General features: G+C 45.1%; 1 protein-coding gene across 1 annotated transcript in view; it reads left to right on the top strand.

Annotated features, from left to right (window-relative positions):
- Positions 1-27,694, top strand: part of LOC129701436 (dedicator of cytokinesis protein 2-like) — a 671,641-nt gene that overhangs the window by 531,606 nt on the left and 112,341 nt on the right. Inside the window, exon 36 of the mRNA XM_055642616.1 lies at positions 14,911-14,951. Within this exon, the coding sequence (XP_055498591.1) occupies positions 14,911-14,951 (41 nt within the window). The remainder of the gene's footprint in view (positions 1-14,910; positions 14,952-27,694) is intronic.

Here is a 27,694-nt window from a genome sequence, read left to right on the forward strand (position 1 = left end):
TGAGAAGTCATATATTAGTGCGAGGGGAAAGATTTAAAGAGAATCTTTAAATTTAAATTTAAAGGAGCAATCTGAGGTGCGTATGTGGAATGAGCTGTGAGAGGAAGAGGTAGAGGTGGGTTCAATTACAATATTTAAAAGACATCTGGACAGATGCACAGATAGGAAAGGTTTATAGAAACATAGAAACATAGAAACATAGAAATTAGGTGCAGGAGTAGGCCATTCGGCCCTTCGAGCCTGCACCGCCATTCAATATGATCATGGCTGATCATCCAACTCAGTATCCCGTACCTGCCTTCTCTCCATACCCCCTGATCCCCTTAGCCACAAGGGCCACATCTAACTCCCTCTTAAATATAGTATATATACTTATGGGCCAAACACGACTAAGTGCGAGTAGCTCTGATAGGCAACTTTTTCAGTATGGACAGGTTGAGCCGAATAGCCTGTTTCCATGATGTATAGCTCCATGACTATTCTTATTATTATTATTACTCAATATTAATGCTGACATAGTATTCAGTGACATGGAGAGGGTGGTGGCCCCATTAGAGATGTGAATGCTTCAGGATTGACTTGAATCTTTAAGGAGTTATGGGGTCACCTAACTCCAGCTACCCAGGTTGAATACTGACCTTGGGTGCTATCTATGTGGGCTTTGTACAGTCACTGTGATCAGCTAGTTGCCTCTAGCTTGCATCCACATCCCAAAGGTGAGTGGCTTGGCCATGGTAAATTTCACCTGGTGTACGTGAGTGGTAAAATGGTGGTGGTGGGGGTGGTGGGGGGGGGGGGGGGGGGGGGGGGGGGGAGAATTGGAAAGGGGATAGATTGCAGTGGAGAATGGGACTGATGGGATTGCCCTGAAAGCTGACATAGACTCAAAGGGCTGAATGGTCTCCTCTAATGTTGTAAAGAAATGTAAAGTTTCTACTGTAAATAAAAAGGAAAAAATATGAACTCATATTTTTTTAAATTCATTTTATTTGAAAATTTTATTCATTAATCATAAAAATGTGACACATGGGGAAATTAGTGGTTAGTGACAGAAATATTACATTGGAAAAAGATAATTTGCTTTCCATTTGTGAGGGAAGGTGTGGTGAGGACTTGCCAGATGATCGTTGATGGAATAATTGAACACCTGAGATCAAACGAAAAATCCTCATGTTAACGAGAGTTGCCAGTCAAAACTGCCATGTACACATGGCTTTGTATCAATACTCTTGCTGGCTAACACATACTAGCATTGAAACATTCTGCAGGTTGTCCTAAGGTGATATTTTATCACACTGCTCTTAAATGTATCTTTCTGATACTTCAATGCAGTAGGGAGTAGAAGTCACCAAATGGTTTTTGTTCAGACAGAGAGCATTTCAGCCCATCAAATCCATACCAATCCTAGACAGGTGCAATCCAACTTGATCTATTCACCTGTCAGCTTCCCACATTATAGAGTCATACAGTGTGGAAACAAGCCCTACTTGCCCACACCAACCAACATGTCCCATCTACACTAGTCCCGCCTGCCTGTGTTTGCTCTCTCTCTATCTATCTATCTATCTATCTATCTATCTATCTATCTGTCTGTCTGTCTGTCTGTCTGTCTGTCTGTCTGTCTGTCTGTCTATCTGTCTGTCTATCTATCTATCTATTTTTAAAACTGTGGGTGTACGGCGTTTTGCATTTGATTCAATACTACGTGCAAACCAGACGCATAAACGCTGACATTTTTACCATTTCGCTAGCGATTTAAATTTTACATTCGCACATCCCCTCCTTGGTCAATTATTTCCCCAGATTTTGTGTAAAATTGATCACAAAACTCAAACACGGCATTTATTGTCACGCGAGGCATAAAGGGCCTGTCCCACCAGCAGCGTACACACCAATCAGCTGGGCAGGAGGCGGGCCGACTGAATTTAGTCATCGCGCGCCGTCGGGCGGCACGCATCACGCAACGGCATGCCGGGCGGTGACGTCATCGCGCAACGCCACGCGCTAGGCTTATGCCGTCAAGACTCTGCGTACGACGTGAAGACGCTGCGTACGATGTCAAGACGCTGCGTACGATGTCAAGACGCTGCGTATGACGTCAAGACGCTGCGTACACCCGTCGAGACGCTGCGTACGCCATCAATGCACCTGCGGGCCGACAGGCCGTTGACGCGTGGGATTTTCGGACAGTGCAAGATTTTTGGAACCCCGCGCGATGTCGGGACCAGCCCCACACAACTCCATACGCCTTCGCCGATCAAAGTGGGACTGGCCCCGTGAGGCGGTTCCCCCCTCCCTGTTCCCCCACTCTCTGTACCCTCCTCCCTCCCCTCCCCCTCTCCCTCCCTCTCCCTAACTCCTCCCCCCCCCACCCTCTCTCTCTCCCCTCCCTCTCCCTCTCCCCCCCTTCTCTCTCTGCCCTCACTCTTTACCCCCCCCTCTCTAGACGCGCCTACAAGTTGGGGGCTGTACGTCAGTAGATAAAGCGATTATTGGGTAAAAGGAGCAAATTAATGATATTATTATATTAACAAGGGGGGTAGTGCGGGCGGGGGTAGTTAGTGTGTGTGGGGGGGTGGTTAATGTGTGTGACGCCGCATGCCCCCCCCCCCCCCACTCAACAGCACGTTGGGCGAACAGACCCAACGGGTCTGCACTTGGTCTAGTGCATTACTAAATCTCTGATCTTGTTATCTTCTGGTTTGTGTGGTCTTTCTATTTGCGCAAAAATGGTTCGCGATAGCGCTACGATTTTTCACCAGTTCATTCCTATGCTGCACGATTGCACTAAGTTTCATTCCGATCGGTTGAATGTCCTAAAATTTAGCGAGGTTTAAAATATCTTAAAAACCGCGCATGCGCAGATCAATCTCATCTCCTGCCATTCAGGACTGCGTGGATTAGTCTCTTCCCCTGTCACTCAGCGGGACAGTCTGCCCCTTCCTGCGCCATCGCGTCTTTACTGGAGCTGGGGATGGCCGACGGAGGTTTCCAACCGGCCACCATTTTCGGAGGGACCCGAAGCAGCCCAGCCCCAAGCAGCCCAGCCCCCAGCCCAGCCCCAAGCAGCCCAGCCCCAAGCAGCCCAGTGTCGGAGACCCAGCATCGGAGACCCAGCCAGCTTCGGAGACCAATCCCAGTCCAGAGTCGGAGATGCAGCCAAGCGTCGGAGACCCAGCCCAGCCCAGAGTGGAGACCCAGCCCAGCGTCGGAGACCCAGCTCAGCCCGGAGTCGGAGATGTCGCCAATGGCACCAAACGGAAAGCGGAGACTCTGATCCTGGCAGAGGACAACGACCAGTCCCCGCTGTGAATCTCCATCGCACCGCTAATTCCAGCCACTCTGGTCCCCCTCACTGGCTCCTCTCTTCTCCCCCATGATAAAACCCCCCCTCTCGCCCATGGCTCTTCCCTGTCTTTTCTCCAAGCTCACTCCCCCGCCATCTCCCTGCCCACACACCCCTCTCCACACACAACTCTCCCCCCACCCCCACACCCCCGCTAACTCCACAACTCCCCCTCTGCCCCACACCCCTCTCCACCCACAACGCCCACACACCCTGCTAACACCACAACTCCCCCCTGCCCATATACCCCCCTCTCCCTACAACTCCCCCCTCTGCCCACACACCCCTCTCCACCCACAACTCTGACATGCAAATTGGTAGATTAATTGGCCTCTTTAAAACAAAATGCCACTGATGTGTAAGTAATGATTGTGAAAGTGGGTTTACATAGAATTAGTGTGAATTATGTAATTATGTAAGGTGATTAATGGTCAGTGTGGACTCAGTCTTCACAATATCTCTAAACTAAACAGGGGTCAAGGATTATGGGGAGAAGGCAGGAAAATGGAATTAGCAGGCAGAGATCAGCCATGATTGAATGGCAGAGTGGATTTAATGGGCCGAATTGCCTGATTCTACTCTTATTTATACACTAAACTAATTACCCTCATTGCCAGGCAGTCCCTAACGAATTATATTGTGGAGAAAGAGTTCTGGTATGAGATCAATCCAACCAATCTGCAGGCTGGTGATATGATGGAAGGTGAAGGCCAGTTGATTGAGGCATTTGAAAGTAGCTGAGGTTAATTGAAGCCATTCTGAGAAAGAGCCAGCAATGGTAGGGAAAAAATATTTAGTCCCTTAGAGCTTTGATCTATTTGAGGCTGACAGACATTCCATGCTTACAATGGAGACAAATCATCCCTAACTAACCTTCATGTGAATTGACAGAATGTTTCTGGAGCTTAATAAACCAGGATTGTACAGTCTGTTTATTCTTGCTATCTGCATAGCTTAGCATATTATTATGCTCTTGAACTTCCAACTGGCAATCAGTGAATTAACACAATGAAATACCTGATCTTAATTACCTAGCTGCGTGTTTTATCTGACAACAGGGAGCTGGTTTGTTTAATTTAATCTTGAGAAGCAACAAGCTATTGAATTACATAATTGAAGGAGTGTTTGGAATAGCTCAGGAGGTAATAAAATCCATTATGTCACAGTGGAATGTTTCACTCATTCACCTTCGCTCCCACTTTCATTTTATATTTTCATCTTGTGACGTGGAAGGGATTATATTTGGCCCATCGAATCTCTGCTGGCTCTTGGAGCATTCCCATCAGTGCCATTCCTCCCACTTATTCTCCCTGCAATCTCGTCTCTCTCGCATCCCATCAACTCCCCCCAATTCTCCTGCTATGTAACTCCACCAGGAAAGATCTGCAGATGCTGGTTTATACTCTCTAGAATTTAGAAGATTGAGAGGGGATCTTATAGAAACTTACAAAATTCTTAAGGAGTTGGACAGGCTAGATGCAGGAAGATTGTTCCCGATGTTAGGGAAGTCCAGGACAAGGGGTCACAGCTTAAGGATAAGGGGGAAAATCCTTTAAAACCGAGATGAGGAGAACTTTTTTTTCACACAGAGAGTGGTGAATCTGTGGAATTCTCTGCCACAGAAAGTAGTTGAGGCCAGTTCATTGACTATATTTAAGAGGGAGTTAGATGTGGCCCTTGTGGCCAAGGGGATCAGAGGGTATGGAGAGAAGGCAGGTACGGGATACTGAGTTGGATGATCAGCCATGATCATATTAAATGGCGGTGCAGGCTCGAAGGGCCGAATGGCCTACTCCTGCACCTAATTTCTATGTTTCTATGTTTCTATGCTGGTTTAAATCAAAGACAACACAAAATGCTGGAGTAACTCAGCGGGTCAGGCTGCATCTCTGGAGAGAAGGAATGGGTGACGTTTCGGGTCGAGACCCTTCTTCGGACTGATAATCTACAGTTGACATGGTAATCTACAGTGGCTAATAAACCTGCTGCGTATCTTTGTGATGCGGGAGAAGAACAGATCACCGAGGAGTCATGAACAGCTGCACAAGAACATGCAGAAATGCACAACAAAACTGTCCCTTTTTTAAGCTGTGCACTTTGCCACTTAAAAGTGATTGAAGTGCGGAAGGATATGTCCCTGAGCCAAGGATTTAAAGATGATTGCTATCCCACATATTGAGAATTTGGATTCAGTTGTAAGTAGCCTTGATATAATAGCCCAGCAGTGGTGAAAGCAATATCTATGTTATTTGAATGTCATAGACCTAACCTATATTCTTTTGGGAAATAAGCTGTTGCTTGAGAACATCATCTACAAAGTCCAGTAGTTTGAGGCTGATAAATTTCATGTTTTTTGCTCAATACAAAAATATGGTTATTTTTCATGATTGGTGGGTTACACAAATGTTCATCTGGTGCTACACAGCAGTATAGCTGGTGTCGTACAGCAGTACAGGTGCACAACCTTTTATCCGAAAGCCTTGGGACCAGACACTTGTCGGATTTCGGACATTTTCGGATTTCCGATTGGAAGATTTTTAGCGTAGATTAGGTAGGTAGCGCGGGCGGCTTGAAAAGTCTGGAGCAGCTGCCTCCTCCCCGGAGACCGGGAGAATCATTGCATAAATGTTAGTCAGTTAGTTTGGAGGGATTTTATGTGGTGGTGGAGTAGGGGTGAAGGGGGAAACTTTAATTTTTAGTCCCCTACCTGGTCGGCGACTCCCAACCTCGCGGAGCTGGGGGCTCCGTCCGGCCGCGGGCGGCGCCGGTTGGAGCTCCGACCCCGGCAACTCTACCCCTGGCTGCGTGGCTCGAAATCCAGCGACGCTCCGCGAACGTTGGGAGTCGGCGGCCACAGCGCTCCGGAGCTTGCCGTACGGCGACCCGGTAAGGCATTGCCCGCTCCCCGCTGGTATCCCAGCGCTGCGACGCCGCTGACTCCCGACATTCGCGGAGCTGGGGCGTCCGGCCGTGGGCCGCGCTGGATTTGGAGCGCCTCGCAGCCAGGGGTAGAGTTGCTGGGGTCGGAGCTACAACCGGCGCCGCCCGCAGCCCCACCGGCCACAGCGCTGCGGAGCTTACTGCACGGCGACCCGGTAAGGCATTGACCACTCCCCGTCTCTCCGACCAGGTAGGGGACTAAGAATTAAAGTTTACCCCTTCACCCCCCCCTTCACATAAAAGCCCTCCAAACTAACTGACTAACATTTAAGCAATGATTTACAGATGTTTAAGCGTCTCCCGGTCTCGGGGAGGAGGCAGCCGCTACAGTAGTACAGACCTGGGTTGACCGTGGGTCGTTTCGGGTCAGGTTTGGCGCCAAACGCGAGCTTTGGTGCGCAGACGACATCTGGAAATAATGGCCGGTTTTCGGAGTTTTTCGGTTTCCGGAACACCGGATAAAAAGGTTGTGCACCTGTATATAGCTGGTGTCATACAGTAGTATAGATGGTGTCACACAGCAGTATAGATGGTGTCACACAGCAGTATAGATGGTGTCACACAGCAGTATAGATGGTGTCACACAGCAGTATAGATGGTGTCACACAGCAATATAGATGGTGTCACACAGTAGTATAGCTGGTGTCCTACAGCAGTATATAGATGGTGTCATACAGTAGTGTATAGATGGTGTCACACAGCAGTATATAGATGGTGTCACACAGCAATATAGCTGGTGTCATACAGCAGTATATAGATGGTGTCACACAGCAAAATATAGCACAGGCCCTATAGGCCACCTTGCCCATGCCAACCAAGTTGGCATTTGGGCTGATGTTTAATGTGATACACTTTATCCTTTATCTGTACACTGTGGACAGCTTGATTGTAATCAGGTCTAGCCTTATCTTTGACTGGATAGCAAGCAACAAAAGCTTTTCACTGTACCTTGGTTCACGTGCCAATGATAATAAACTAAACTAAACTAAACTAGTGGTAGACGCAAAATGCTGGACTAACATAGAAACATAGAAAACAGGTGCAGGAGTAGGCCATTGGGCCCTTCGAGCCTGCACCGCCATTCAATATGATCATGGCTGAACATCCAACTCAGTATCCCGTAACTGCCTTCTCTCACTGATCCCCTTAGCCACAAGGGCCACATCTAACTCCCTCTTAAATATAGCCAATGAACTGGCCTCAACTACCTTCTGTGGCAGAGAGTTCCAGAGATTCACCACTCTCTGTGTGAAAAATGTTCTTCTCATCTCGGTCCTAAAAGACGTCCCCCTTATCCTTAAACTGTGACCCCTTGTTCTGGACTTCCCCAACATCGGGAACAATCTTGCTGCATCTAGCCTGTCCAACCCTTTAAGAATTTTGTAAGTTTCTATAAGATCCCCCCTCAATCTTCAAAATTCTAGCGAGTACAAGCCGAGTCAGGCAGTATCTCCGGAGAGAAGGAATGGGTGCCGTTTCGGGTAAGGCCCTTCTTCAGACTGATGTTAGGGGAGGGGGCGGGACAAAGATAGAAAGTGGTCGGAGACAGTAAGACTAGTGGGAGAATTGGGAAGTGGAGGGGATGGAGAGAGAGGGAACGCAAGGGCTATCTGAAGTTAGAGAAGTAACTAAACTAAACTAGTCCCATTTGCTTGCATTTGACCCACATCCCTCTAAACCCTTCCCATCCACATATGTGTCCACATCTCTTTTAAAACTGGTAATTGTATTTGCTTCTATAACTTCCTCTGACAGCTCATTACAGATACGAATTACCCTCTGAATGACAAAGTTGCCCTGAAGTCCCTGTTAAATCACTTTGCTCTCACCTTAAGCCTATGCCATCCAGTTCTTGAATTTTCTCCCCTGGTGAAAAAAGACTGTGAGTGTTCACCTTATCGATGCCCCTCATGTGCACAGTTCCCTGAAAGTGGAATCTCATGTAGATAGGGTGGTAAAGAAAGCTTTTGGCGTGCTGGCCTTTATAAATCAGAGCATTGAGTATAGAAGTTGGGATGTAATGTTAAAATTGTACAAGGCATTGGTGAGGCCAATTCTGGAGTATGGGGTACAATTTTGGTCGCCTAATTATAGGAAGGATGTCAACAAAATAGAGAGAGTACAGAGGAGATTTACTAGAATGTTGCCTGGGTTTCAGCAACTAAGTTACAGAGAAAGGTTGAACAAGTTAGGGCTTTATTCTTTGGAGTGCAGAAGGTTAAGGGGGGACTTGATAGAGGTCTTTAAAATGATGAGAGGGATAGACAGAGTTGACGTGGATAAGCTTTTCCCACTGAGAGGAGGGAAGATGCAAACAAGGGGACATGACTTGAGAATTAAGGGACAGAAGTTTAGGGGTAACATGAGGGGGAACTTCTTTACTCAGAGAGTGGTGGCTGTGTGGAATGAGCTTCCAGTGAAAGTGGTGGAGGCAGGTTCGTTTTTATCATTTAAAAATAAATTGGATAGTTATATGGACGAGAAAGGAATGGAGGGTTATGGTCTGAGCGCAGGTATATGGGACAAGGGGAGAATACGTGTTCGGCACGGACTAGAAGGGTCGAGATGGCCTGTTTCCGTGCTGTAATTGTTATATGGTTATATGGTTATATGATCTTGTACATCCCAATAAGGTCACCCCTCAGCCCCCTATACCCCAAAGAAAACTGTCCCAGCCTATCTAACCTTTCCTTATAATTCAAGCCTGTAAGCCGTTAACATCTTGATTGATCTCTCTTGCACTCTTTCCAAATTAATGACATCCTTCCTATCGCTAGGTGACTAGAACTGCACACAGTCCTCCAGATGTGATCTAATGACTTATATTGCTGCATTATGAAGTCTCAACTTTTGTACTCAATTCCCTTCCCAGTGAAGCCAAGCATGCCAAATGTCTTCGTCACTTCACTGTCCACCTGACAAAATATTCACTTCACCTTACTGTCCACCTTTGAGGGAACTGTGCAGCCAGATCTTCTGGGATAAGGGTGACCTGTACAAAAGGGATGGGTTACACCTTAACTGGAGTGGGACTGACATTCTGACAGCCAGGTTTGCTAGTGCTGCACGGGTGGGTTTAAACTAAATAGCGTAGAGGAGGGGGTGGCAAATTGGAAGTATAAGGATGGAGTTAAAGGGGACGTGAGTACAGGAAAAGTTACGAATGACACCCGAATTAATGGGACGGAAAGTTCAAGAAGGGACAAGAGAGTAAGGTTAGGTGAAAGAGGAACCGATGTGAGAGGGGATGTGAATACCGAATTAAGAGTGTTATTTATGAATGCGCAAAGTATAAGTAATAAAGTGGATGAGCTTGAGGCTCAGTTAGGAATTGGTGAGTATGATGTTGTGGGAATTACAGAGACATGGCTGCAAAAGGTTCAAGAGCTAGGAAATGAATATTCATGTGTATAAGTCCTATCGAAAAGACCGACAGGTGGGCAGGTGACATAGAATCAGAAGATGTAGAGTCATTGTGGATAGAATTGAGAAATTGTAAGGGTAAAAAGACCCTAATGGGAATTACCTACAAGCCTCCAATCAGTACCCTGGAGATAGGTTGCAAGTTTCAAGAAAGAAGGGAGAGAGAAAGCAGGGATTTAAAGACCCGTTAGCCTGACATCAGAGGTGGGGAAGATGCTGGAGTCAATTATCAAAGATGCAATAGCGGTGCATTAGGATAGCATAACAGGATTGGTCCCAGTCACTGGATTTACGAAGGGGAAATCATGCTTAACAAATCTTCTGGAATTTTTTGAGGATGTAACAAGCAAAAAGGACAAAGGCGAGCTAGTGGATGTATTGTACCTGGACTTTCAGTAAGCCTTTGATAAGGTCCTGCACAGGAGATAGAGGTCTTTAAAATGATGAGAGGGATAGACAGAGTTGACGTGGATAAGCTTTTCCCACTGAGAGGAGGGAAGATGCAAACAAGGGGACATGACTTGAGAATTAAGGGACAGAAGTTTAGGGGTGACATGAGGGGGAACTTCTTTACTCAGAGAGTGGTGGCTGTGTGGAATGAGCTTCCAGTGAAAGTGGTGGAGGCAGGTTTGTTTTTATCATTTAAAAATAAATTGGATAGTTATATGGACGAGAAAGGAATGGAGGGTTATGGTCTGAGCGCAGGTATATGGGACAAGGGGAGAATACGTGTTCGGTACGGACTTGAAGGGTCGAGATGGCCTGTTTCCGTGCTGTAATTGTTATATGGTTATATGGTTATATGATCTTGTACATCCCAATAAGGTCACCCCTCAGCCCCCTATACCCCAAAGAAAACTGTCCCAGCCTATCTAACCTTTCCTTATAATTCAAGCCTGCAAGCTGTTAACAACTTGATTGATCTCTCTTGCACTCTTTCCAAATTAATGACATCCTTCCTATCGCTAGGTGACTAGAACTGCACACAGTCCTCCAGATGTGATCTAATGACTTATATTGCTGCATTATGAAGTCTCAACTTTTGTACTCAATTCCCTTCCCAGTGAAGCCAAGCATGCCAAATGTCTTCGTCACTTCACTGTCCACCTGACAAAATATTCACTTCACCTTACTGTCCACCTTTGAGGGAACTGTGCAGCCAGATCTTCTGGGATAAGGGTGACCTGTACAAAAGGGATGGGTTACACCTTAACTGGAGTGGGACTGACATTCTGACAGCCAGGTTTGCTAGTGCTGCACGGGTGGGTTTAAACTAAATAGCGTAGAGGAGGGGGTGGCAAATTGGAAGTATAAGGATGGAGTTAAAGGGGACGTGAGTACAGGAAAAGTTACGAATGACACCCGAATTCAGGGACGGAAAGTTCAAGAAGGGACAAGAGAGTAAGGTTAGGTGAAAGCATTCTAAACCGATGTGAGAGGGGATGTGAATACCGAATTAAGAGTAGACAGTTATTTATGAATGCGCAAAGTATAAGTAATAAAGTGGATGAGCTTGAGGCTCAGTTAGGAATTGGTGTAGTATGATGTTGTGGGAATTACAGAGACATGGCTGCAAAAGGTTCAAGAGCTAGGAAATGAATATTCATGTGTATAAGTCCTATCGAAAAGACCGACAGGTGGGCAGGTGACATAGAATCAGAAGATGTAGAGTCATTGTGGATAGAATTGAGAAATTGTAAGGGTAAAAAGACCCTAATGGGAATTACCTACAAGCCTCCAATCAGTACCCTGGAGATAGGTTGCAAGTTTCAAGAAAGAAGGGAGAGAGAAAGCAGGGATTTAAAGACCCGTTAGCCTGACATCAGAGGTGGGGAAGATGCTGGAGTCAATTATCAAAGATGCAATAGCGGTGCATTAGGATAGCATAACAGGATTGGTCCCAGTCACTGGATTTTACGAAGGGGAAATCATGCTTAACAAATCTTCTGGAATTTTTTGAGGATGTAACAAGCAAAAAGGACAAAGGCGAGCTAGTGGATGTATTGTACCTGGACTTTCAGTAAGCCTTTGATAAGGTCCTGCACAGGAGATTAGTGGGCAAAATTAGAGCACATGGTATTGGGGGTAGGGTATTGACATGAATAGAATATTGGTTGGCAAACAGGAAACAAAAAGTAGAGATTAATGTGCCTCTTTCAGAATGGCAGGCAGTGACTAGTGGGGTGCCGCAAGGCTCGGTGCGGTCGAAGGGCGCAATGTCCTACACCTACACCTACTGTCTATGTCTATATCTATGTATCTCTCTGTTCTGCAGCACTTCAGGACGATCATTTACTGTTCAAGTCCCCACTTGGCTTGACATACCATAGTGCAACACCTCATACTCGACAGTTGAATTATACTTGCCATTCCCTGGCCCACTTTCTCAACTGATCTACATCTTATCTAAGTACTGTAAAGTTAGATAATCTTCCTCACAGTCTAATATATTGCTATTTTGGTGTCATCTGCAATTTTACTAACAATGTTAACCACATCGTCATCTGATTGTTGATGTGTATAACAAAGAGATGGACTTTAGCAACAAACCATGTGTTTTAATATGGCTGCTTCTTAATGTTTAAAGCTCAGTACTGTCCCCGATGGAATACCATCAGCTATCCCATGTGCAATGCCTAGTATGTGTAGGAAGGGACTGCAGATGCTGGTTTACACCGAAGATAGTTCTCGACCCGAAACGTCACCCATTCGTTCTCCCCAGAGATGCTGCCCGTCCCGCTGAGTTACTCCAGCATTTTGTGTCTATCTACAATACCTACCATACAGAATATGCAACAAATGACAACATGTCTTAAGTACTGTCATTTGTAGCAAATTTCGCCAAAATGTCATGGTTTTCAGCTTTGGAAATATCATGGGGAACTCGGGGAAATAGGCTGTCAGAGCATTCTAAAAATAATAAATGAACTATCTAAAGGGATATTCAGCTACTGTTCACTAATGAATAGAGTAGTACCGTATAATAGAACAAAGAACAGTACAGCAGAGGAACATGATGCCAAGATAAACTAATACTCATCTGAGTTGGATGATCAGCCATGATCATATTGAATGGCGGTGCACCTATTTTCTCCTGCACCTATTTTCTATGTTTCTATGTTTCTATCAGTCCAAGCATAATCCACATCCCTCTATTCCCTGTATATCATGTGCCTGCCTAAAATGGCACCATCACATCTGTCTCCATCACCACCTCTGGCAGCACATTCCAGAAACTGCCACCCTCTTTAATTTAATATTTTGCACTCTCTCCCTTTTTAAAAAGTGGGGTTACATTAACTACCCTCCAATCCTCAGGAACTACTCCAGAATCTAAAGAGTTTTGAAAAATTATCACTAATGCATCCACTATTTCTGGGGCTACTTCCTTAAGTACCCTGGGATGCAGCCTATCTGGTCCTGGGGATTTATCGGCCTTTAATCCATTCAATTTACCTAACACCACTTCCCGGCTAACCTGGATTTCACTCAGTTCCCCCATCTCATTTGACCCCCGGTCCCCTGCTATTTCCGGCAGATTATTTATGTCTTCCTTAGTGAAGACAGAACCAAAGTAGTTATTCAATTGGTCTGCCATGTCCTTGTTCCCCATGATAAATTCACCCGTTTCTGACTGCAAGGGACCTACATTTGTTTTAACTAATCTTTTTCTCTTCACATATCTATAAAAGCTTTTGCAGTCAGTTTTTATGTTCCCTGCCAGTTTTCTTTCATAATCTATTTTCCCTTTCCTAATTAAGCCCTTTGTCCTCCTCTGCTGGTCTCTGAATTTCTCCCAGTCCTCTGGTAGGCTGCTTTTTCTGGCTAATTTGTACGCTTCATCTTTTGTTTTTGATACTATCCCTGATTTCCCTTGTTATCCACGGATGCACTACCTTCCCTGATTTATTTTTTTGCCAAACTGGGATGAACAATTGTTGTAGTTCATCCATGCAGTCTTTAAATGCCTTCCATTGCATATCCACCGTCAACCCATTAAGAATCAATCGCCAGTCTATCTTGGCCAATTCACGTCTCATACCCTCAAAGTTACCTTTCTTTAAGTTCAGAACCCTTGTTTCTGAATTAACGATGTCACTCTCCATCTCTCGTTGGTTCCTCTACATGTTGTTTTAGAAAACTATCCCGCATACATTCCAAGAAATCCTCTTCGTCAGCACCCTTGCCAATTTGATTCACCCAATCTATATGTAGATTGAAGTCACCCATTATAACTGTTTTACCTTTGTTGCACGCATTTCTAATTTCCTGTTTGATGCCATCTCCACTACTACTGTTAGGTGGCCTGTACACAACTGCCACTAGCGTTTTCTGCCCCTTAATGTTTCGCAGCTCTACCCATGTCGATTCCACATCCTCAAAGCTAATGTCCTTCCTTTCTATTGCGTTAATCTGCTCTCTAACCAGCAACGCTACCCCACCTCCTTTCCCTTTCTGTCTATCCCTCCTGAATATTGAATATCCCTGGATGTTCAGCTCTCAGCCTTGGTCACCCTGGAGTCATGCCTCCGTGATCCCAACTATATCATAGTCATTAATAACTATCTGCACATTCAACTCATCCACCTTATTACGAATGCTCCTTGAATTGAGACACAAAGCCTTCAGGCTTGTTTTTACAACACTCTTACCCCTTATACTATTATGCTGAAAAGTGGCCCTTTTTGATTTTTGCCCTGGATTTGCCGGCCTGCCACTTTTACTTTTCACCTTGCTACCTATTGCTTCTACCCTCATTTCACACCCCTCTGTCTCTACGCTCACACATTTAAGAAACCCATTCCCTTTAACTCCATCCTCCACTATCCCATTCGACACCCCACCCCCCTTATTCAGTTTAAAACCACCTTAAAATCATATAAGTACATATATGAAACAGGCGGCTAGAGAAAGAGGTTGAGGCAGGCACAATACCAACATTTAAAATACATTTGGATAACTATTTTGTGGAATTTGGGTTAAACACTGGTAAATAATATGAGCTTAGATGAGCATCTTGGTTATCATGGATAACTTAGACCAATGGATCCGTCTCCATGCTTTGGGTCATACACATGGAAGCAGGACCTTTAGCCCAGTTTGCTCTGACCATCATATGCACACATCTACACTACATTTTAATGCAACTTAATTTTGTCTGTGTTATTTAAATAATGAGATGTTATTATTTATCTCCACAGAATTTCTACAAAGATATTAATCGAGAAGAGATGTACATAAGGTACGTGGGCAATGAAATGTAGTCAATTTTGTGTGATCTACACCACAGATCAGTGCTGCAGGGTCATATTTTGCTTGAGGTATATTTCATTCTTCTTGCTGAGGTAAAATGAAGAGTAAATATTTGCTGTTCAGGAGCTGCACATTATTTTAAATAAAAATAATTAGGCCCAAAATGAAATATTGGGTAATCGAGAGGAAGTAAACAGGACTGGAGACAAACATAAACCTCAGCTAATGACAGGTTCATTTTGGTGTCTTTGCATCTTTTCAGACTGTGATTGAATCAGAAACATAGCTTATAATCCTTGCTCTATCCATTGAAATGCATTATCTGCAAGTAGCTTTTCTCAGCCTCTGGAGCTTTGTGGGATCAGTGCAATCTCTGTTCACAATCTTCACAGTGCTTACTCTGAGCCTAGACTGATGACGTGATGAGATTCAAGTCAGTATATAAGGCATTTTTAAAACTACCAAACACTAGATCATTGATTTCAACAACCAGAAGGAATGAAACATAAAAATTGATTTCCAGTTCAGTCTCGGCACCTTAGGAAGATCCATGCATGGACATGGTAGAATAGCTTAAACAGTCAGGAGCAATACTGAATGTCTAGCTTGATAAATAGATGTGACTTCCATATTTATTTACAACACACAGGCATAGCAAGATATAGCATGGAAACAGGCCCTTCAGCCCACTAAGTTTGCACTGACTGTGAACATACCCATTTACACCAATCCCACATCCTCATCAATTCCCCCCAGATTCTACCATGCACTAACACATTAGGAGAACTTTATGTGGTAGCAGATTTTTACATCGTTCGAGAAATTAACTCTCTAGCCACTAAATGGATGAGCATGGATAAGGGGAATATCTTCGATACACATGCAAGCTCACTCACAGAGACCATTAGAGCTTCTTCACAGATAAGGCTTCAACACACAGTCTTTTGATGAATACATGCTTTATTGTTGATAGACAACAGTGAGATACATCCAAATTTCTCCTGACTGTAATCTTCATCGAACTCCAGCTTATTACTTGAAACATTAGAAAACTCCTCGTGTCTCAATTACACTTCACATGATCTCCTTTAAACCTCACATGGTCGAAGGATTAACCTTTTCCCTACTTGTTCCAAACTACACTAAAAACTAAACTTCTGCGCAAGCATCTGAACTCCAAACACACCCATAAACACATCATAAATCCCACCCACAATATAACGAGCAGTCTAAAATTTAAAGGCACATGCCATCATCAATGACATGCAAAACAAGTCAAATGGCCACTACACTTTACACCAGCCAATTAACCTACTAACCCTTACATCTTAGGGATGTGGGAGGAAAACAGAGCACCCGCAGGAAACTCATACAGTCACAGGGTAAACGAGCAAACTCTGTACAGACAGGACCCGAGGTCAGGATTGAACCTGAATCTTTGAAGCTGTGAAACAGCTGTACAATCTGCTGCATCACAGTGTTGCTGTAGCAATGAGAAAAACGTTGGGGTCAAGTAGATGATGACAAACTTCAAAGGTTGCTTGTGATCATATGAGTGTGGTTGTCATTGTTATGTTACCGGAGTAATATTCCAAGAAGATGAACTCTAATCACACTGGAAGAATTCTGCGAGCGTGGTTTAAAAAAATAAAATTGGAAGGGTTCCAGTAAAAGTGAAGCTGAATTTATTGGCGGGTTACTGAAAGAGAACTGTTTTTAACTGTCTCATCGACATGGGACTTCAGTGTCACATCAGCATGATTGACTCTTTGCTGTACCCTGGAATTTGCAACCCATTCAGTTTTATAACCTCCATGGTTTATCATATTCCAGCAATGGGCGGCACAGTGGCACAACTGGTAGAGCTGCTGTCTCACAGCACCAGAATCTTAGTTTAGTTTAGTTTAGTTTAGAGATAAAGTACAGAAATAGGCCCTTCAAGATAATTCAAAGGTCTACAATGAGGTAGATGGGAGTTCAGGTCCGCACTCTAGCTGATGAGAGGATCATTCAGTTGCCTGATAACAACTGGGAAGAAACTGTTTCTGAATCTGGAGGTATGGGTTTTCAAACTGTTGTACCTCTTCCCTAATAGGAGAGGGGAGAAGAGGAAGTGACAGGGGTGGGACTGAACCTTGATTGTGCTGGTGGCCTTGCGGAGGCAGAGTGAAGTGTAGATGGAGCCAATAGAAGGGAGGCTGATCTGTCAGTTAGTTTGTGCTACATCCACAACTCTGTAATATCTGGTGCTCTCGGATGGAGCTGTTCCAATACCAGGCTGTGATGCATCCTGAAATATGCTTTCTACATGCAGCTGTAGAAGTTGTTGAGGGGTGTTGGGGATAGGCCAAACTTACAAAGGAAGCAAAGGTGTTGGTGTGCTTTCGTGGCCATAGCTTCAATATGGTTGGTTCAGGGTGGTTTCCCATGCACCTGGTGGAGATACAGCACTCCTTTCCATTACCACCATGTGGATACCCACAGTCTTTTCAAGTGAGGCAGTAAATTACTTGCACTTTGTTTATGATGCGGTCCCCTCAATAGTTGATAAACATAACCCGGGTTGGGTCAACACTTTGGAGAAATGTTGTGAGGGCAACCCTGAGTGTCCAGTAGTGCTGGAGTAACTCAACGGATCAGGCAACATCTTTGGAGAACATGGATAGATGACATGTTGGGTCAGCTCCCTACTTCATAACCCTGTCACATTCTCCATTTCCATCACACCATGACTTCTCTATCTTTCACCTCCTACACTATTCCAATAAAAGCCCAACATCAGCTTGAGAAACAGCTCCTCATCTCTCTGGGAAGAGCCATCCCCTGGGACAAAGTTGACAAGTTCAGGTAACAACTTTTGCTTTTCTCTCTACAGAGACAGTTGAACCATCCTGCTACCATTTGCTTTTTTCTCGTTCTCTGTTTTCTGTCACTACTTATCAGTTTTTAATGTATTAATCTCTTTGGTGGGGGAATCATATTGAAACCTATTGGATAATGTAAGACTTAGTCAGAGCGGACGTGGAAAGGATGTTTCCAGTTTGGGGAGAGTTTGGTGCATTGAAGGTGCAAAGAGACTGGGGAGTGTTAGTACAGGATTCCCAAAAGGTCCATTTGCTGGTAGGCAAGACAAGGCAAGGGTGGTGAATCTGTAAAATTAATTGCCACAGGCAGCTGTGGAGACTAAGTCGTTGGGTATTTTTAAAGCAGAGATTGGCATTGGCATTGGCATAATAAGGGAATTGAAAGTTATGGGGAATAGCCAGGGGAATGTGGTTGAGAGGGAAAAAATAATCAGACATGATTGGATGGAGAGTAGACTCGATGGGCTCAATGGCTAATTCTCCTTGTATGTCTCATCGTCTCATGCTCTAGAACCAAAGGGCACAGCCTCAAAGTAAACGGACATATCTTTGAAATGGAGATGAGGAGGAACTTCTTCAGCTACAACCTACAAGGTTATGAATCTGTGGAATTAATTGCCACAGACGGCTGTGAAGGCAAAGTCATTGGGTATTTTTAAAGCAGAGATTGAGAGGTTCTTGATTATTAAGGGTGTGAAAGGTTACGGGGAGAATGCAGGACAATGGGGTTGAGAGGAGAAGATGTATCAGCCATGATGGGGTAGACATGATGAGCCAAATTACCTAATTCTGTTCCCATGCATTATGGTTTTATGGTCTCAGGCCTGTACGAAGCTTTCCAAAAAGGGGCATGATAGGTTTACAACATTTTTTATGTGAAATAGTGTGCGCGCTGCGCACATCATGAGCGCGAAGCATGAGGTCCCTCGATGCCGGGGTCCAGGACCCGCTTAATGGCCCTGGAAGCTGTGGGGTTTTAGATGCTCTCTGATGCATTCTGAGCCTTATTTTGGAGCATTTTTGCACCAAATTTATGACCAATATTTCAGAAATTAACAGGAATCTGAAGTAGCGTTTTCACACAAAGGGTGCTGGGTGTATGGAACGAGCTGCCAGAGGAGGTAGTTAAGGCTGGGACTATCCTACTGTTTAAGAGACATTTGGACACGTACATGGATAGGACAGATTTAGATAGATATATGTGGCAAACGCGTGTGAGTGGCACTAGTTTAAATGGGACATGTTGGTCGGTGTGGGCAAGTTGGGCTGAAGGGCCTGTTTCCACACTGCATCATTTTATGACTAAAAATTTAAGAAGAAAAATGAATGTAAATAAGTAGAGCAGATTTGAAAGAGTAGTGAAATGTAAAGGCAGAGAAAGGTTTATGGGTGGAAAGGAACATAGGAAAGGAGGGGGGAGAGTAGGCTTGGGCAGATGGGTGAAGGGAAAATAGACACAAAGTGCTGGAGTAACTCAGCGGGTCAGGCAGCATCTGGGGAGAATATGAATAGGTGACGTTTCACAGACCTCCCAACCTCCATACTCAGCCTGACCCGCTGAGTTACTCCAGCACTCTGTGAAACGTCACAGAACAGGGCAAGATTAGTAAGTTTGCTGATGATACAGATGTGAGTGGTTTTGAATATAGTGAAGATGGTTGTGAAAGATTGCAGCAGGATCTGGATCAATTAGCCAGGTGGGCAGAGGAATGGTTGATGGTTGCATGGTTCCTTGAAGGTCGTGTTGCAGGTATATCAGGTGGTCGAAATGTATTTTGGCACTTTGGCCTTCATCAGGCAGAGTATTGAGCATAGAAGTTGTGAGATCATGTTGCTGTTGAATAAGACATTGGTGAGACCGCATTTAGAATATTGAGTTCAGTTCTGGGCACCATGTTATAGGAAAGATGTCTAATTGAAAAGAGTACAGAGATCCCCATCCTGGATCAGTCCAATCAGGGTTGTGTCATCCGCAAACTTGAGAAGCTTGACAGAGGTGTTTGTGGAGGTGCAGTCATTGGTGTGGCGAGAGTAGAGGAGAGGGGAGAGTACGCATCGTGCGGTGCTCCTATGCTTAGCATTTGCGGGTCCAAGAAAAGCTTTCCCGTCTCACATCCTGCTTCCTGTCTGTCAGGAAGCTGGTGATCCACCGACAGAGGGGTTCAGGCACAGTCAACTCAGAAAGTTTGGAGCGTAGTAGCTCTGGTACAATGGTGTTGAATGCAGAGCTAAAATCAACAAACAAAATCCTTGCATAGGTCAGTCTGAAGAAGGGTTTCGGCCCGAAACGTCGCCGATCAGTCTGAAGAAGGGTTTTGGCCCGAAATGTCGCCTATTTTCTTCGCTGCATAGATGCTGCTGCACACGCTGAGTTTCTCCAGCAATTTTGTGTACCTTCGATCTTCCAGCATCTGCAGTACCTTCTTGAACTCCTTGCATAGGTCCCCTGGCGGTCTAGGTGCTGGAGGATGAAGTGTAGGCCCAGATTGACTGCATCATCCACAGATCTATTGGCCCAATATGCAAAATGCAGAGGGTCCAGCAGAGGGATTGTGATATTTTTCAGCTTGGCCAGCACAAGCCTTTCAACGGTCTCCATGACTACAGAGGTCAGTGCGACAAGCCTGTAGTCATTAAGACCAGTAATCCTTACCTTTTTGGGTACAGGGACAATAGTGGAGACTTTGAAGCAGGCAGGGTCAGTGCATCTTTGCAAGGACTGGTTAAAAATGAGTAATTGGGTGTGAAGTGTTGGTGGGGGTGGGAAAGGGTCCACTCTTTTCATTACTGGAGTCTTGCCTTAAGTAGGTGTGAGGTGGTGAATGGGAAGGAGAGGGTGCAGGGTCCATTCTTTGCAGACTGGGGTCTGGCTGTGTTTGTTGGGGAGGGGTACCAGGGTTACGTTTCTGATTTTCAAACCTGCAGTAAAACTCATTCAGGTAGTTCGTCAGCTGACGATTGTCCAAAGAGTGGGGGGCTTTCCTCTTATAGCTGATGATTTCTTGCATGCCCTTCGAAACTGAAGAAGATTCACTAGCTGAGAACTTGCTCCTCAACTTCTCAGAGTAGCTTTCCTTGGCAGCTCCGTTTCCTCTTCTCAGCTCTTTATCGATTAGGCTATCTTTTAACACTTTAACGATTAGGCTATCGGCTTGACGCATATTTGCCCCCAACCCCCCCCCTCTCCCCCCGATCTCGAAATGGAAATGTTACATCTGTATATAATGATCCCATTAAAATGTATATTTATGTCACAAACTATGGAATTCATATTTTTCAGTATTATTATCAAGGAAACAAAGCAGTTCCAATTATTTGATATTATTTGATATTGTTTAAAATTATTCATATGGAGGAGAAAATATAATAGCTCTAAAACCTACCTTAATTTTGAAATCCCACTAAAGATAATCCCACTTTTCCTCTTCCCTCCCCCATCTCTCTCTCCCCTCCCTTCCCCTCTCTCTCTTCCCCCTCCCACATCCCCCCCAGGGGGAGGGAACGAAGATGAAGGTGGCATGGGCCCAGCGGGGTTAGTGTGGGCCCAGTGGGGTGGTGTGGGCTTGGGCCCAGCGGGGGTCAGTGGGGGTGGCGTGGGCCCAGCGGTGGTCAGCGGAGGTGGTGTGGGCCCAGCAGGGGTCTACGAGGGTGGCATGGGCCCAGCGGGGGCGGCGTGGGTGGAAGATGGCTTGGGCCCCGGCGGCAGGGGGAGGCGAGGGGAGCGGACCCCGCTGCAGCGGCGTCTGGTGTTGGGGTTACAGCCGCTGGGTTCAGATTCAGCCACTCCCGCCCGGCGTTGGTGAGGCTCCGATGCCGCGGATGGAGACGCTGGACCAGGCGGGCAGATACCGCATATCCACCATCTCTGAATTCTGCAACAGTTATGATCTACTATTCGTCACATTAGAGAAAGTCCATATTGTGATACTACATACTACAACTCTGTGGTGTAGTCTGGATGAATCAATGCATTGTGTCCTACCTGACTAAGTCATTTTCCCATCAGCTGCTACCAGCACATTCTCTGACAGATCCCGGAAGTAACATTTGCATGGGGATGGGTAGCTAACTGTTGGAGTCTGCTTCAGCCCAAACTAAAATTAAACTCCCACATGGAGCTGAAGCTGTGTATATTAGTCATCAATAAGATCGCTGTACAAAGACCATAATCTAATTCATGCACTCAGGTGGAACATATTGGAGTTTTGCTGCCATGGTTTGTAATGTAATTGGAACCTTTCAATTAGATTACTGCCTTGTAATCACTCTTAGGTATTGAATCTAAACAAGTGAAATTGCTCTCTACTTTGTAATGTTTTTTTCAAAAGTTCCTGTGTGTTGTTGGAATTGTCTATTTTGTTTATTTTCAACCCAACCCCTATTATATTACCAGCCACAAGGGTCAATGCTGGTCCTTTGACCTGAAGGTCAAGGATGGCTCCAGAATCTCCACCGTCTCGCCCATATCCAATCACACTTAAGTCTACGCTTGACCAAGACTTCAGCTGTAGTCTTTGGGTAGGACAGCTGGAAATTAGCCCAGTATGTCCTCACCTAAATTCTCCAATAATGCACTCTTGTGGCTGGATGGGCTAAGGTACAGCAGCACAGTAAGGAAGTGGAAGATGCCTATCTAGATATATACTGAAGAAGGTTGAATCCTGGAGAATAACACTGACTAAGAGTCTGTAACTCTGTTGACCTTCTCCCTCACCACTCTGTTGAAATGTACTTAATAACAAGACAGATTTTTTAATGAAGTTGAGTTGAATACTAGGTTCAGTTTAGTTTATTGTCACGTGTACTGAGGTACAGTGAAAAGCTTTTGTTGCGTGCTATCCAGTTAGCAGAACCACAATACATGACTGCAATCAATCCATTTACAGTATATAGATACATAGTAAGGGAATATCATTCAGTACAAGGTAAAGCCAACAAAATCCGATCAAGGATAGTTAGCTTTACACAATAAATTCTCAACATCAGGTCCAAGGCTGTTTCTCAGAGTGTCAGGGAATGATCCCTGTGGCATTCTGTGTGACTGTGGAATCTGAGTGTTTCAAAATCAGTCCCATGCTTTGAGGACACCTATTTCAGGCCAATATGTCTGTGCAGCTAGGAAGGAGTGCAGCATTGTCAGAGATACTGCTTTGCCCATGGCATTTCAGCCAAATCTTTTCTGGCCATTCAGAAAGATGCAGGGTGTTCCTTGCTATTACTTAAAGAGCCGATGTTCTGGACAATTTTTGTTTCCTAAATAATTTTGATAAGAACATACATCCTGGTCAATATTGCATTGTTGAGATTACTTGCTTCCTCTGTACAACCCTTTAACACTATAGATATGTTGTTGGCATTGCAGTTAAACTACTGGGCCAGTAATCCAGAGACCTGTCGTAGATCAAAGAGATTCAGATTCAGACTCAATTTTAATTGTCATTGTCAGTGTACAGTACAGAGACAACGCAATGCAGCATGGCCATAGGCTCTTCAGCCCATCAAGTCCATGCCAACTACCAATCAGCCCCTCTGTGACTGAATAGGTTATATATAAACTAGGAACCGTTTACAATAGCCAATTCAGCTACCAAAGTGCATGCTTTTGGGACATTAAAGAAAACTGGAAGAAATACATGTAATCACAGGGTGAGCATGCAAACTCTATACAGACAGCACTATAAGGAACTGTGAGGTTGCAGATCTATGAGCTGTGTCAATGTGCTGGCCCCAATCCAAGCTAGTTCTGGAATTAAAATTCCCCATCATAATCAGGAATGTGCGAGAAAAAACTAACTGGAACTTTGGAAATCTAAAACCTACTGGATGGTTGAAAAACACATCTGGTTTCACCAATATCATTTAGATGAGAAAGCTGTTTCTTTACCCAACCCAGCCTACATGTGATTCCAAGCAAGCCTATGTGATTGACTGTGTCAAGTCAAGGGTGTTGACTGTGATGTTAATGCAAGTGAATCCGTGATCAAGACTGTGTCCTGTCAATTGCACCAGGAACAGAACAATGATATTCTTACTTCTGCAGTTCTCTCAAGCACATTACTGCAACAACACCACAAATAAATATAAAATAAACAATAATAATAACAATACATTTTAGGTTATACCGGTGAACTGGACCATATCAGTGCTAGCTGAAGTACCCAGAGCGACTCTTACAAAAACTTCATAGTAGCTTGTAGCTGAGGTAGGACTGCAGTTAGGCTGTGCAGTCTGTTTCAAAAGCCTGATGGTTGCTGGGCAGAAGCTGTTCTTGAACCCGAAGGTCACAGTAGAGGTAACCTAGAGATAGAAGTTACAATCAGCACAACAGGATGGAATATATGTGCATGATCTATGATGCAGCTTTGATGCAGCGGTGAGCAGCAAATCAGGAGATAGCACATATCAGTTAAAGCAAATTTGGAAATAGATTGTAGTGAGGACGTTGAGTCAAGGTGACATTCATCTCCAAGAGGGGCCAGACATAGCAGTCTTCCTATAGATTGCCAAACACCTCAGTAGCGACCACCTTGGAAAACCTGAGCCTGTGAATATACCCTTCTTGATACCTTCCCAATCCGATCGCGGTGTCCGGTGCCTGGGATCCCTCGTTGGGGATCCCCGGAGAAGAGCTCCGATCCGCCGGCCCGCGGCTCACAACATCTTGAAGCCGAGTACTGCTGAGCTTCTAGCCGTGGGTGCAGTGTCCGGAGCCTGGGATCCCTCGTTGGGGATCCCCGGAGAAGAAGAGCTCCGACCCGCTGGCCTGCGGCCTACAACATCTTGAAGCCGAGTACTGCTGAGCTTCTAGCCGCGGGTGCGGTGTCCGGAGCCTGGGATCCCTCGCTGGGGATCCCTGGAGAAGAGCTCCGACCGCCGGCCTGCGGCCTACATCATCTTGAAGTCGCAGTCTCTGGTAGGGAAGCACCGATTCGGTACTTACCTTCCGGAAGAGAGGGCCTGTACATCTGGCCGCCCGCAGCAGCGACTGCGGAGGTTCATGGCCCCGACCACAGTGAAGAATGCTGAGGTGGATTTTTGTGTTAAATTTTATTGTGTATTGTGTGTTCTTTTTGATTGTACCGCTGCTGGCAAGTTCACTTCACTGCACTTTATGGTGTATGTGATGAATAAATCTGATTGATTGATTAATGTTTTGATACCCTGAACTTAAATTCCTGATAGCTAATTCGGCAATTCAGCAATTCAGTCAGGATAACCACAGTGTGTTAGCAATCCACTCACGTCAACAAAGAGTCAGGCAATTAGGAGAGGTATACAGTTGCCCTGTTTCTGACCGTCCACTCCTGAAGCATATCAATTCTCCAACAGCCTGGTATAACCACAAATCTAGGTCCACTAATCTCAGTTTGTACCATAGTTCATGAGAATATCACAGCAGGAATAATCCACAAGACTCCTCAAGCCAGCTCTGCCCTTCAGAAACTGAGCTTCTTTGTCAATTCCATTCCCAAGAGTGAAATCTTCAGAACCTAAATCTATTGCTTAATCTTTCACGTTTGCAGCCTTTCAGTTCAAGCTTTTTATTTCTTACTTTCTCCACGATGTATGTGAAGAAATAGATTGGCTTCCAAATTCAGAACATTCACGATAATTCTGTTATGAAGTTAATTTGCTCAGAGAACCAAATATTATTTTTCTCTCTTAATCATAACCTCTCGGGTGGCGCCATGTGCGGCAGCCTCTCCAGCAGTCCGTTTGTCCTTTCACCCTTTTTGTTATTTTTAGTCTGTTTAAAAGTTTGTTCCTGGCGGTTTCTTAGTCTTTTTTTGTGTGGGGGAGGTGGGGAGGGGAAGGGGGAAACCGTTTCCATGACACTTCCTGGTCGGGATATGTCTATTCTCCGAATCGCATCTTCGCTCCCCACCTCGCTGCCTTCCATCTGGATTGGCGCGGCCTTTCCTGCCGGAGACCGGCCAGAGCTTCAACAGCGGCGCAGCACTGAATTACCATCGCGGAGCGGGCAATGCCTTACCGGGGATCGCCGCGTTGAGGCTCCGGAGTGTTGGGCCAGCTGACTTGAACATCGTGGAGCTGTGGTATGCGGAGCTTCCAGCCGCGGGCGGCCCTGTCTTTTAACATTGTGGAGCCTGGGATCTTTGCCGAGGATCACCAGTGTTGGAGCTCCGTCCAGCTCAGCCTGTGGACTTCAGGACCCGCGGTCTCCGGTAGGGATGGCCGATTCGGAAACTCCAAGCCACTGAGAGTGTTCTCCGTTCCGACGCCGGAGATCCGATCATCCTTGCGAGAGGACCTGAAAAATTGGGCTGCCCATAGCGACGACTGCGGAGGGTTCAAAGGCCCCGACAACGGTTGAGCAAAGAGGAAGAGGAATGAACTTTATTGCCCCCTCAATGTGGGAAACGTTGATTCTGCTGTGTGGGGATGTTCATGTTAAATTCTATCGTGATTGTGTTATTTTTATTCGTATGGCTATATGGTCATTCAAATCTCACTGTACCAATTGGTGCATGTGAGAATAAATGTCTCTTGAACTCTTGAACTCTTGATAATTGCAATGGTTTTTTTTAAGTCAATTATCTTTACTTAACGCTACCTCGGTTCTGAGTCTCAGAACACTTTGATTTTAACACTTCAATTCTTGTTTACAAATATTGCCATTGTTTCCACATCTGTTAATGACTTGGTCATTTGGATTCAGAACTGGCTTAGCCAGAGAAGGCAGAGGGTAAGAACTTTTTTCACACAGAGAGTTGTGAATCTCTGGAACTCTCTGCCACAGAGGGTAGTTGAGGCCAGTTCATTGGCTATATTTAAGAGGGAGTTAGATGTGGCCCTTGTGGCTAAGGGGATCAGGGGGTATGGAGAGAAGGCAGGTACGGGATACTGAGTTGGATGATCAGCCATGATCATATTGAATGGCGGTGCAGGCTAGAAGGGCCGAATGGCCTACTGCACCTTGTTTCTATGTTTCTATGTAATGATGGAACAGTGTCGTTCTGACTAGAGGTCTATGACCAGTAGTGTTCTGCAGAGATCAGTGCTGGGATCTCTGTTGTTTACGATATATATAAATGACATCGAAGAGAATACAGAGAGGTCAGCAAGATGTTTTAAGAGCAAGATGTTTTAACTTGCCTTAAAGTTGCTTTAAAGTTGCCTTAACTTGCCTCAAGCAAGAGCAAGTTGCATGCCTAAATGACCACCTTCTGATGTCTCTGACATTCCAACATCGTGAAATGCTTTTAGATGCAAGGCATGGAGCATATCAATTCCAGCCTCCAGGTCAACCTTGAACCACTGCAGATGGCATGTCTCTGGCCCTACACACATCCCTGGAACATCTGGATAACAAGAACACATATGTGCGTTGACTACATCAACTTCATGGACGACAGTTCTGCCTTCAACACCATAAATTTAAGCAAACTCATCTCCCATCTCCTGAACCTAGGACTCAGCACCCTACTCTGCAACTGGATCCTTGACTCCATGACCCAAAGACCACAATCTGTGAAAATAAACATCCTCCACTGGAATTGCCAACATCGACGCCCTGCTGGACTATATCAGCCCTTTACTATACTCCCTATAAACTTGCGACTATGAAGCCAAATTCTTACTCTAACTCCATTTATAAGTTTGCAGATGATACCACAATGGTGGGCTGGATCTTGAACAATGATGAGATGGAATACATGAATGAGATAGAGAGCTTACTAGAGAGCAGCCAATAAATTAAAAGAGCATTCCCTCCTTCATCGCCCATCGGGCAAAAGACACAAAAGCTTGAAAGCATGTGCACCAGGTCCAAGAAAAGTTATTCCCTGCTGATATCAGACTTTTGCCCAGACCTCTTATATACCAAGGGGGTATTCCTCAACCCCCA

The sequence above is a fragment of the Leucoraja erinacea genome, chromosome 11, assembly GCF_028641065.1.
Source record: "Leucoraja erinacea ecotype New England chromosome 11, Leri_hhj_1, whole genome shotgun sequence".
Lineage (NCBI taxonomy): Eukaryota > Metazoa > Chordata > Chondrichthyes > Rajiformes > Rajidae > Leucoraja > Leucoraja erinaceus.